The sequence below is a fragment of the Palaemon carinicauda genome, chromosome 15, assembly GCF_036898095.1.
Source record: "Palaemon carinicauda isolate YSFRI2023 chromosome 15, ASM3689809v2, whole genome shotgun sequence".
In the NCBI taxonomy this organism is placed as follows: domain Eukaryota; kingdom Metazoa; phylum Arthropoda; class Malacostraca; order Decapoda; family Palaemonidae; genus Palaemon; species Palaemon carinicauda.
In genome coordinates, this window is record NC_090739.1 from 73,829,140 (window position 1) to 73,842,651 (window position 13,512).

At 41.6% G+C, this 13,512-nt stretch overlaps 1 protein-coding gene across 1 annotated transcript in view; it reads right to left on the reverse strand.

Moving 5' to 3' along the window:
- The window catches only part of LOC137654010 (uncharacterized), a 107,065-nt gene extending 96,802 nt beyond the window's left edge, over positions 1-10,263 (reverse strand). The window contains exon 1 of the mRNA XM_068387644.1: positions 8,851-10,263. Coding sequence (XP_068243745.1) covers positions 8,851-9,408 — 558 coding nt within the window. The 5' untranslated portion in view covers positions 9,409-10,263. The remainder of the gene's footprint in view (positions 1-8,850) is intronic.
- Positions 10,264-13,512: the final 3,249 nt, after the last annotated feature.

The following is a 13,512-nucleotide window of genomic DNA, read 5'->3' on the forward strand; positions in this document are numbered from 1 at the left end:
AGAACGATGTGTAATATCTCAGGTCTCGGAGATTTACAACTGTCGCCTCGTCATACCGACGCTCCAGCTTTAGACAGACTATGTCGTCCTCCACCTAACCTTAAGACCAGAATCGAACTTCCCTGGTCTATTCACACTTTATGCAGGCCGTATGAGGAAGGTCTCGCAGGCGGTCTCGGGGGAAACGAATTCCTTGAAAGTCTCAAGGATCCCATAAAATGCTGCGGTTTCCTTTTTCGAGGCAAAGGCGCTTTTACAAGGTCAGAGATGCCAACCCTTCGCCTCTGACACTTGATCCCCTCACAGCAAGGCTTACACCTGGCTGCTCTGCAGAGAGACTCTTTTCCCTTCCAGTCTCCTTTACCGCAGCAGAAGCCTCGACAATGGAAGCAGCGTCAATGTCTCTTCTAGAGGCACTATCCTGGTTTGACACATGGTCTGGCACAGTGGGCTACCTTACAAGTCACGAGGACCTATCAAACCAATATTCCATGCAGTCTCTGCAGGAAGTCCTGGCTGCTGGGGCCAAGACAATGGACTTTCAAACTGCTACGGCTGCAACGATGTGGGGCAACGGGATTCTCAAAAGGAGGGAATCGGTAGTCTCCAGACTGCATAGGAGCATCGGAAAATCTGAGAAATCTGATTTGAGGAACTCTGATCTCCTATAACCTCTCCTCCTCTCTAGACAAGCAGTCTCCTCCACCTTAGAGACTTGGAGGGAGGAGACGCAGGACACTGCAATGCAAAAGGCTGCTTCCTTTCGTCCAATGCAACAGCAGCCAACTCCACAACCCAAGGCAACAACTGCATCTCCACTGCCAGCCAAGAACCCCAGCCGCCCCTCTTTTTACACCCAAACCTATGGGCAGAGGAAAGTCGGCTCCTCCTAAGGCTAAAGGCAGAGGGAGGAACCCTAGACAGAAATAGGGTCTCACCCCCCCCCCGCCCCCCGCAATGCGTAGGGGGTGCCTGCAGGGGAATTGGAGGAGTTGGAAAGCTATGGGGGCCATGCAATGGACCATAAGGGTGCTTCGTTGGGGATACCGCATTCCCTTCATAGACTCTCCTCCTCCTCTAATTCCTCCCCCGATCTCGTCCTCTCAGGTCCCTCGGGATCCCGGGAAACAGCAAGCCCTAGCTCGGGAGATACAGAGCATGCTTCTAAAAGACACCATTCAAGTGGTCTCCGACTCTTCCCCGGGGTTTTTCAGTCGCCTCTTTCTGGTAGAGAAAGCCTCGGGAGGTTGGAGACCAATAATAGATAGTTTTGACTCTGAACCAGTTCGTGAAGCAGACTCCATTTAAAATGGAGACAGCGGCTTCCGTCACCCAAGCAGTACGCCCAGGAGACTTCATGGCATCTGTAGACTTGAGAGATGCTTATTTCCAAGTGCCAATCCATCGCACATCTCGGAAATAAGCCCTAGCTCGGGAGATACAGAGCATGCTTCTAAAAGACACCATTCAAGTGGTCTCCGACTCTTCCCCGGGGCTTTTCAGTCGCCTCTTTCTGGTAGAGAAAGCCTCGGGAGGTTGGAGACCAATAATAGATAGTTTTGACTCTGAACCAGTTCGTGAAGCAGACTCCATTTAAAATGGAGACAGCGGCTTCTGTCACCCAAGCAGTACGCCCAGGAGACTTCATGGCATCTGTAGAATTGAGAGATGCTTATTTCCAAGTGCCAATCCATCGCACATCTCGGAAATTCCTACGCTTCCTGGCACAGGGTCGAATCTTTGAGTTCAAAGTCCTATGCTTCGACCTCTCGACTGCCACACAGGTCTTTACGAAGATCTTCGAACTCTTATCTTCGCGGGCGCACAAACATGGAATTCGTCTGCTAAGATATCTGGACAATTGGCTACTCCTGGCCTCGTCCAAGGAGCTAGCCCTGGATCATCTGAGAAGACTTCTGAGTCTTTGCAAGGATCTGGGGATCCTTGTAAATGCAGAGAAGTCTTGCTTAACTCCGACCCAAGTCTTGAACTAACTGGGTATGTCCATCAACACCCAGGCAGGGAGAGTGTTTCCGTAGGAAGACAGGCTTCGGAGACTGGATCAGTCCATCACCCATCTCGTCTCCACTACCACCTTCAGCCAAGTCGTGGCAATGTCTTCTGGGCCATCTTGCCTCTCTGGAGAAACTAGTTCCAGGCAGGAGATCGAGAATCAGAAGTCTCCAATGGCATCTGAAGACCCATTGGTCTCAAAAGTCAGATTCCCCATTCTTGGCAGTAGAGGTCCCAAGTCTGGTGCTACAAGATCTTCATTGGTGGTCGACCAGAGAGAACACCCAAAAGGGCATTCCCCTCCAAAACCCACGTCCGGACGCGTCGCTATGGGGATGGGGTTCCCACCTAGGCCCCAAATTAGCATCAGGAGTTTGGTCTCCAATAGAGAAGTCTCTCCATATAAACTACCTAGAATTATTAGCTGACTGGAAAGGCCTAAAATTCTTTGTAGAAGATCTACATGGACGAGAGGTGGTTCTGATGAGCGACAACTCCACAGCTGTCTCGTACATCAACAAACAAGGGGGTACTCTGGCAAGAGACCTCTGTCTGTTAGCAGTCCAGATCTGCCAGTGGGCAGAAAGCCACAACATTTCACTTTCAGCCAGGTTTATTCCGGGCTGGAGAAACATCGTGGCGGATCAGCTGAGCAGGCATCACCAAGTGCTGAGTCGAGAATGGTCTTTGGATCTTCGAGTAGCGAAGACAGTAATAAATTTGTGGGGTTTACCCACAATAGATCTGTTCGCCACCTCTCTGAATGCGAAGCTTCCCCGCTACGGGTCCCCAGTTCCAGGCCATCGGGCAGCGATCCAGGACTCCCTCCAACACTCCTGGGACAACCTGGACGCTTATGCCTTCCCTCCCTTTTGCCTGCTCAGAAAGGTGATCAACAAAATCCGGATCTCCAAGGACTGCAAGCTAACTCTAATAACTCCGGCTTGGCCAAGCAGAGAGTGGTACGCAGATCTCCTTTCCCTGCTGGTTCAAGTGCCGAGGTTCCTACCTCCAGAACCCCGTCTGTTGACACAGCCACAGTGGTATCCCCCACGGGAGAATCCACTTCCTGAAACTTCACGCCTGGAGGCTGTCCAGTCTCTCCTCAGATGCAGAGGCTTTTCAGGAAAGGTGGCTGAACACATGTCCAGGCACCTGCGCCAATCTTCCACAAACCTCTACCAAGCAAAATGGAAAGTGTTTGCAGCTTGGTGTAGAAGGCGAGGCGTGTCTCCACTCGATCCCTCTCTTCCTTTAGTGGCAGACTTCCTAGTTTACCTCAGGGAGGAGAAACTCTTTTCAGTCTCGGCAATTAAGGGCTATCGTTCAGCCTTAAGCCTCATCTGCAGACTGAGAGGAGTTGACCTTCCCACCTCAGAAGATATCGCCTTGTTGATTCGAGGTTTTGAGAGATCTTGCCCCCCAGTGGAGATTAGACCACCACCTTGGGACGTGTCCCTGGTCTTACGCTCCTTAAAGGGGCCTCCATATGAGCCCTTAAATAAGGTATCTGATTTCTTCCTCACCCTTAAGACCGTCTTCCTAGTAGCTCTGGCCTCGGCAAAAAGGGTTAGTGAACTTCACGGTCTATCCTACAAAGTCACCCATACTAGAGGATGGAGGGGAAGTCTCTCTCAACTTCGTGCCAAGTTTTGTGGCCAAAACCCAGAATCCTTCATCTGCCGATGAGAGGTTTAGAGAATTTCAATTTTCCAGCCTCAATAGGGCAACTCAGGATACTGACTAATTACTACTATGCCCGGTCAGGGCGCTAAGGAAATACCTGAAGCGCACCAGACCTTTCAGACCACGCCTCCGTCATCCCTTCCTCAGTACCAACAAGGTTAAGAAGAGAATCTCTCGCAACACCATCTCTTTCTGGCTCAAGAAAGTTATTGCGAGAGCCATTCACAGAGACCCTGAGGCAGCTCAACCCAAAGCCCATCAAGTTAGGGGAGTAGCTGCCTCGCTGGCGTTTAGGCTAAGAAGAATTTCTCAGTCTCCCAAGTCTTAAGAGCTGGAGTCTGGAAGCGCCAATCTACATTCACCACTCACTATTTATCAGATGTGACACATAGGTCTTTAAACACCTTTTCTATAGGACCTATTGTGGCAGGTCAGCAGGTGCTGTAACTACCTTTACGCCCTTTCAGGGGACAGTAGCCATTGATCGAGGATTCTGAGTTACACTAGGTTTTAGAAGAACATCCATCTATCTTCTGCTCTTTCTTCCTCCTCCCATCTGGGTAGCCTAGTCTGTGAACAGTTTCGGCTGGACTAATCAAAGTTTTCACCTTCACTAAAATCACACTCCTATTTAACGACAAAGGTTTGCACCCATGTACGGATAATTTGTTCATGACAATAGGCAGTCTTCTATCAAATTTCATCCAAGATACTTTGCCTTTAACCTTGAATGCAGAACTTTGTCAATTTACCGTATTTAGGAAATGCCGATGGTCTACCTATAGATCTATTTATATCAAGTACCTATATTGTAATATAGGTCGGTCTGTTATTAAGCATGATCTTCCATTATGAAATATAAGTCAGCAACCACAAATTAAATCATTTGATTCTAAATAAGGCCTTACGTCATCTCTACATATTTTCGGGAACTGTTGTCAGTCTGATATGCCTTGTAGTTCCCTATTTCATCCTTAAAACCCTTACTGAATATTGGAGAAATACTTTCAAGTACAATCCTTCACTACTGTTCCTAAAATGTCCTACTATATTCTTAATTGATTTACTTTCTGCTGCTCCCAAATGCAAAGACAAATTGGATTTTCTCTTGCTTTAAATGTAAGCTTCTCCTATCTAACTTTGGCATACAAATTAATTTGTTTACCCTCCTCTGGAGATATTTCTTCCCACTGAGATGCTTATCCCTCATTACTTAAGCAACATCCCTACTTCCCCTTACTGAATGCTTGATGAAAACTGAAATTACATAATTTCTTAATAGACTAAGTTACTTTACTAGGAACACAACCTTTACTTTGCATTCATTTTTCAAATTTAAAAAAATCTTTTGTCCTCTTTCAACTTTTTAAACTTGGCCTTTTCAGAATGTTACTACTATAGATTGAACCATACTGAGAGCATGTTTTCATAAGTTTTCGCTACCGCAACTCTCCAGTACAGCACATCACTTCCCCATGACAATTAAAAGCATTTGAAGTTAATGTTTTCCTGCTTACTGAGCAGCATTAGTCCCTGGTTACCATACATATCTCTTATGGTTTTGCTTAGACTAACATCCAAGTTATCTACTTCCGCATACTGATGCACAGAGGCCTATACTGCATAGTGAATATCATAAAGTATACAGAACTTTTATCTGGTGTATTTTACAAAATCCCCAAAACTTTATCATTATACATCTCACCTACAATTAACTGGATTCGGGTACTGTATTCCCTAACATGAGCAGTACAGTACTGTACATGTCCTTCATTTCACTCTAATCTTTGACTCTTGTGTAGATGCAGTACATACATGATTTTATAGCTCAAAATCAATCTAAGTTTTATCTGTTCCTATCAAAGTTCTGGATTAGTTTACTTAATTTTGATGAGAAAAATGATTACTCAAAGTAGTTTCTATGTTGTTTTTCACAACTTAAATCTTCATTCGTTCTCCTTTAAAAACACTATAAGCGATTACAGTGATATGGCAGGGTTGATGGAAAGGTTTTGAATATCCACTAAATATCCATTATCAAGTGATTGTTATAAGTACAGTACTATACTACAGATCACCTTATATTGTGTATTGGTAGTTATTAACAAACAGGTTATCTCATATGAATCACAGTGGAAGGTCGACTTGCACAGACTTACATTATCCCTCAACATATACTGTAGCACACCATATTCAAAATCTGGTACATATTTACCAATGTGCTATTACGACATACTTGAATAATCATCGAGTAATAATAAGACATTATAGGTCAGTTGGTTGTGTGGGGTTAAGAGAAAAAGCCCAGATGATCAAAGACATTACTGTACACTAAATTACATTGAAGTAAGGTGGTGGTGATTCAATGTTTACTGGTGTCAATGCATTGGTAGGATCTACCTAAAATATACTGATTGGAATATGCACAGGCTAGCCTATAAGGGGACACAGTAGGAATGAATCAATGGAATGAAGAAGTCACTTGGCTACATTCTTCTAGTAGCCTTCCGCAGCCCATAATCAAACGTCAACAAAAATTGGGCCCAGGGTCCACACAAATCCTACCCAAGGGATGCTATAAATGATATTTTTTTCTATTTATAATAATCTGGTAAATCATGTTATATATTTTCTGATATCCATAAACAGTTGCAAGACATTAAGTGCATTAATCAATTTGTGCTACACTTTCCATTTTGTATATTATTTATAGCAATTTTGTCAAGGAAGTTTAATCATTACTCGCAAAATAAATGTACTGTAGAGCATAAAAATATGTAATTGATATTTATATTCAGGAATTTCACATTAACTTGTGAACATTGTGGCTGGAGACTTTCCCCCCCTTTTTGGCATAAGCCGAGCTTAAACACGACAGCCAAATTTTGCAGTATAACTTTACCCATGCACTGTTCAGTGACGCTGGTGTCAGAAAAGTATGAATGTACTTTCCTTAATCACTTTAAGGAAGTTGAGGGTGCAAGGTTAAACATTTAGAAGAATGAGAGGTCATCCGTGAATGGATTGGTTACAGGTTGACACCCCCCTCAAGTTTTTGTTGCTTGTGTGCATTTGAATTACCTCCTAACAGCAAACATAAATTAGTAATGAACTGGTAAGAGATGATTTGCCAAAGTAGAAAGACATGTTTACCATGCAATTTGAGAAATCTTATATAACTTAAATGTTCAGTAGGGAGAACGAACCACCTTGTCTATATTCAACATTCAAGCAACCTTACTGTAAATTCTAGAACTACATCGTCTAAGTAGAGTAATATACTTGAACTAGCAGCTTCAGCACATCTTCTCTTTACCAAGTCGATGGTATTTTGTGGTTTGGTTTAGGACGTGTCAGTAGAAAAGCGTCTCCTGGGTTTGTAGAAATCGGGAATTAAAATCCAGTTTGCTATGACACATCCAACTGTCTGTCTTTTTGCTGTAGATATAATGAGATTAACAAAATACGTTCTAGTTAAAAGTACTCACTACTCTTACTCAATCAGTGTCCTTGTCCTTCCTGGCGAGCTATGCACAGTGAACACATTATGAGTTTTGCAATGCAATAAATCATAGGGTATGTACTGTACGTCAATTGGAGCAATAGATGGAATGGGAGAAATCACAGGAAATTTCAAACCATCTGCAATCCTTCAATTTCAAACCATCTGCAATCCTACATGCAGGTATAAATTTACCAATTTCGTCTAGTAATAAACTAAAACTACAGTTTGAAGACAGGTGCCTTTATGCTTTAGTTGTTATAAAATTAATTGGAAAAATCCTAACCAGACTTGGATGATTGTGTCCTTGCTTATAGGCCTGAGGCAGGGAAAAGTGACCTCTTAAATTAAGAAATTTCATGGGAACACTATTTCAACATAAAATTCCATTTACGAGTAATCAGTCGTATGAATCATCATCTGAGGTTTCAAGATATGACAAGAAAATTTATTTCACAGAAATTCTTGTTAAGTTGAAACTCGGATGAAACTGGCAACCTGTCCACATATCTACGAACTCTTCTGTTAATTTAGTTCTTGGTTAAGATAGGGCTACCAGTAGACTTAGATGACTTGAAAATTGGATGAAGGCTGCTGGTAGCACACGTCAATGACACGACAAATTTAGGCGAACATTTACGAGTGTGCTGGATCTAGTAAAACACAGGTTATGTTAGATCAGCAGCTAGATAAGCTCTGGAATAGAACGGGTGCTTTATCTAATTTAGGTACATATGTAGATCCTCGGGTTATCCGGTGTGACGGTCTGACCGATCCCCCGGTCTCAGAATTCTCCTTGACATTGTATAATGGTTCTTTCCCGCCATTAGCTAGCTTCGCTTGCATGAAAATAAAACATCAAGCTCGGATGTACTGGCAAGCGGTGATGTTGAGCTGCGCACGCTAACATTACAGGAAAATAAAACATCAACCTCGTATGCACTGGCAAACGATAATGTTTGCGCATGCGCAGATTATCAAGGAGAATTCTGAGACCGGGGGATCGTTCACACCGTCACACCGGCCACTTCCTTCCACAGAAAACGAGAATACTTCTCATCATCACCACCCATATTTTGCTTAACCTACAAATATACTGGTTAATTAACTCAGCTAATAATACATATACTAATCTTCACTACGCTCACAAACATTATTTTATTTCTCTTCTGTTCTAGCAAGTAAACGTTGTACTACTCGTGTTAGACGAGCGAGTATTTTGACGGACAAAAATTCGGTGAGCCGACATTATACACACTACCATTCATTTTTTCTGAATCCAAGATGAAGCTATTCTATGTTGACATATCCCTAAAGGAGGGTGCTAATGCATCTCAAATCCCACCACCCCATTACCTAAACTAGGATTAATTGGCGGGGGTCCGCGGTTCTACAAACTAGCAACCATGTACATATTCTTCTTGAGAGAAGTGCTGAGTAAGGTTATACAGGGAAACTTTTGCTAATAATTTAAACAAACCATTATATTTGAGTGTAAAATCTAGGGGTCGTCTGACGAACAGAAAGAGTAAACTACCTCATTGACCACCTCCATTAAATACTTTATAAAGAAGTTATGAAGATGAACTATCCTATGGTGGCCTAGTAATTGTTGACACACATACGGTTTAGGGTTAAGAATTCCTTACCTCCTGATCAGTTACCGAGGAATAACTCGGCGACAAGACTTGAACGAGTTCCTCCTGGGCCTCGTCCTTTGGGTGAGGATCGAGCTGCCTCTCCAGAGTTTTTGTGGCTCTGTGTAGTTCTCCGATATAACGCTTCTGTTCGAAAGTGAAGGCCGGGTGGTGTAACACCATAGTATAAATTAGGAGTAGCTCCTTGACATGATTGACAGTTTCCGTGGCTGTGCCGTTGTTGGTCTGCTGGGCTTCGACGAGAATCTTATACAAGAGACTCGAACACGTATGATTCATTGGGCTCAGCAGAGCGATCCACACTATCAATTTGCTACGCGTCCTATCATCTAGCACAGTAGATAATTGGGATATTTCATCAGAGCTGTTGGCTTTGCATTCTGTTTCCCTGAGATCATGGAAGTCCCTCTTACCGAGGTCTTCCACACATGTACTAATAAACTTTAGCTCGAGTGGTAAACACATGTTTAGTAGGCCACAGAGCAATTCGAGGCGGTGATGTGGCTCATTGTTCTTGAACCACTGGCACACCTCATCTTTACACACCATTATGACAAAACGCCACTCAACCTCCTATCACTTAGCTGCGCCAAACACACCACACAACGGCAATAAGCTGGAAATTTCCTTTCTCGAAAACCTCATCTTATTATATGTGAAGTCGCCATTTGCACCTAAATGAAAATGATGTTCCAATAATGTTTCACAAAATCACAAGTGATCTGTAATAGGCCCAAACTCTTCTAAAGAAGCGGAAATGGTGGGCTCGTTTTATCGAATTCCACGGTCTTTTCACGCTTCTAATATGCAAATAAAATTACAGACATTATTCAATAATACATCCTAATGTAATTTTAGATATAAAACAACTGTGATTTCGGTCACCATTTTTCGCCAGAGGAACCAGGCGTGACAACTCTACCAAAACTCAGGCTGTCAAAATGATCGTTCAGAAGGCACGCCTACTGTACATTATAATGGCCAAATTTGACAGTATTTCTCTTGGTGTAGCTATTGGCTTCTTGTTCCTAGAGACTTTCTTGTGTTTTAAATCCAACTGCTGTATGTTCATCGGGAGTTACCAGCACGAGATATAATCTCCAGCCATTTACAGCACTGCCAATATTTAGCGAAATTTTATGAAAGATTTGACGCAAGCCAGGTTGAGTTGGTATGCATGCTAATATGTAAACATTGTTGCAGTCTTGATTGCAGTCTCAAAAATGTTTAATTCTCGCAAATGCATTAAGTTGAAACACTTATATGACAGTCCAAGTAAATCTGTTTTAACGCGAACGTATGCATCTTCTCGGGAAACAAAACCTGTTACTACTTCACAATATTGCTTAGATGTTGTCAAGTAAGTAGCACAGCTTAGCGTAGGATAAACCTGATGTATTTATGTACTGTGAGGCCCTTTGCTTTCCCCGTCCATAACTAATAAAACCCCGTAAATGACATGCTTCTCCCTTGTAATAGGCTGATAATTCATAATTTAGCCTGTCTGTGTTCTTTAGATAATGATACGAATATATTGTTGCCGCAACTGCATGAAAAAATTGTAATTTCAGTCTTTTCTCTACATCCATTGTTGTCATGACTGGAGCTATAATAATACCCGTGTTACTATGTGATATCTCACTGTCATGGCTTTCCACACATTACTTTTTACCAAACTCTTACCTCTGTCAATTGTTCTTAAATAAGTTTGGAGGCACCATTCAATTTAGGACTATCGACTTATTCCTGGCTAGCCTATCTATAACAAACCACCTTGGCATAGGCTAATACCGTGTACATCATAGGTATAGGCTAATACTATAAGCCCAGACTTGAAGTTATTTGACTCTTGCTGTGGAGAAGGACGGATCTTCATTTGCAGTGGAGGTTGAAGGAAAGGCTGGTTCCCTGTTTTTTTTTTTTTTCTTACTATTACAATTGCTAGTACATGACCGGTACTCCAAACTGGTACCCTGTAACACAAAGTCTTCATTTAGGACAGGGATCCTATGTCAAACGACATGCAATTCGTAGCCTAGGCTTTACTGTACTTTTACCTAACTTACTGTTTACGCTGCACAGTTAACATGGCAAATCAAGAATAAAGTTTCACAAATCTTGGAATAATATTGCTCATCTTAACTTAAGGTTGGTGGCACAATTCCAACCACATTCAAGCACAGCTTAAAGCAGTTTCGATACTGGCAAAATTATCGTAACTTTATTTGATACATTTAAAAAGATAACCACAATAGACAATATCAAGTGTTATTAAAACACCAATTATAACTAAAACAAGTGCTTACCTTTTACAAGGGAGAAAGTAAGAAATTCACATAATAATAAGGGCAGCAAAACCGTTTCCCCTCTACACTGGTCGCTGTTGGCATGAAGTGTGCACTCTGAGCTTACCTCACACAGCTACGCCCGAGGCTCACACAACTGCGCCTTTGTTTACCTTTTGCGATCAATCACAAACTCTCGACTGCAGACACAACTACTCCTTTGTTACGTCTCTCTACCTCTGCGTATGCACACTCGATCCTACACCATCTCAACTACGTGTGGCTAACATAACATTTTGATGAGATGAAAACCAAATCGTTTATTAAGACCGATAATCGTCAAGGGAATTACCATTCAGTTAAATGAAGCATTTCTATCATTACATCACTTTACCCCTACGGAAATTGGTTTTCTTTCATCAAGAACTATCAACTAACTGCAAAATCTAGGGTAGAAAACAGATCTAACAACAAGTTTTATAAGTCATGAATAGTAGCCATCTATCAGCTGGATATAGGCTCCTAATAACCTTACCAAGTTAAACACCTAGGTAAGAATGATCTTGAATTCAATTAAGACCTAGTCACTCCTCATTAAGGGTATAATCACTTATGATTATTTTCCTTACAAACAACCTCTTCATGTCATTCAGTCTCATGCACTCAATAACCCTAAGCAGGAGCAAAGTTCCTTTGAAGATAAGATACCTCTTAAAGCATCCTAATGACCAACTTACACATCGGTCACATAACTTGAACAACTCCACCAGAGTTTGTAAAGCTTTTGGATGGGGTTACTCTTGATACACAAACTCAACCGAGTACAAGTTCATGGTAACGAAGTGTTATTATCAGATCCATAATCTATGAACATAACCCATAAAGACACAGAAATTAACATAATTGTTATATACATGAACACTTCTAAGGCACAGAATAAAATACATTTCCATATAAAAGTACAAAAATACAAAATACAGTATAAAAAATATAATGATCTCAAATTTCCTCAATTAATCTAGAGGGAGGAACAATATTGCTAGCACCTCTGGTTTGTACTATTTCGTTCACATCAGGAGTGATAATATCCATTTCCTGCATTTTTACTAACCACTGTTCTTGACCTACAAAAGGTTTTACTTTTTTAGCAGCACGTTCAATAATGGTGTGGTCAAACAAGTTTTTCAACTCATATTTAGCACCATCCCTAAACACTTTTGTTACTACATAAGGACCAGACCATCTTGAGTTTAGTTTCTTACTTGTGCTGGGAATCACATTTTAATTTTTAACCCATACAAGACAGTTTTCATCCACTTTCTCATTCTTCCTCTTTTGATTGGCTATTGCGCGATACTTGCTGGCCATCTCTCTATGAGTTTTATGAATTATTTCATGAGCTTTTGCAATAGCAGTCTCTTCTACACAATCATTTATTGTGAGTAACACTAGTAACTTGCCTAGGTGCCCTACGAGAGAAAAATACATAGTGAGGTTGTTCACCAAGAGTGGTATGTACAGCAGAATTGAGCACATGCTGTGTTTCACCTAAATACCTTGGCCATTGATAAGGATGTCCTTTGCACATCACGTTTAGTACTGTTTTCATGGTTCTATGCATCCTTTCACTTACACTGTTTCCTTGTGGATGATATTGGGTAATATAACCTGCATTGATCTCATGTTCGCGACATAATTCTCTAAATTGATTTGAAGTGAATTCAGCACCATTATCCAGAATGACAATCATAGGTACAGCAAAGTCATTCAGATACATAAGGAAGTTTTTGCTTACCTCCTCTGTAGATTTACTTTGCAAGGGATAGAACTTAACATACCAGCTATAATGATCAATAACAGTCAATACATATCTATACCCATTTGCACCAAATAACATATCTGTTAAATCAAGACTGATTCTCTCTAAAGGTTTAGTTACTGGAGGCAATTCCTGAAACTGTTGTTGTAAAGAACTACTAGCTTTATGTTTTTGACACATGACACATTCACTTACATATTTGGTAACATCAGATCGCAATGAAGGCCAATAAAATAAGTTTTTAAACATCTGACTTAGCCGGTGGATATATATAGCTTAAGTCCCTGACGTCACGGCAGAAATTAAAAACTTGCAGCAATCGCAGATTGGGTAGCTAGGTGTACTACTAGCGCCACCACTCGCCAGGTAACTGTAACCATTCCATGAATCCTCAAATCTTCCCTGCCGCCATTGCTGGTGACATCATTGGAATATTCGCTCGTTGTAACCTGGATTTTTGCTGTATCTTTGGTGATGTACAAATTTTGGTTATTGGCTTTCGCTTGATTGGATTTTGCTTACGGATTCTCTTGAACCTTTTTTGATTTC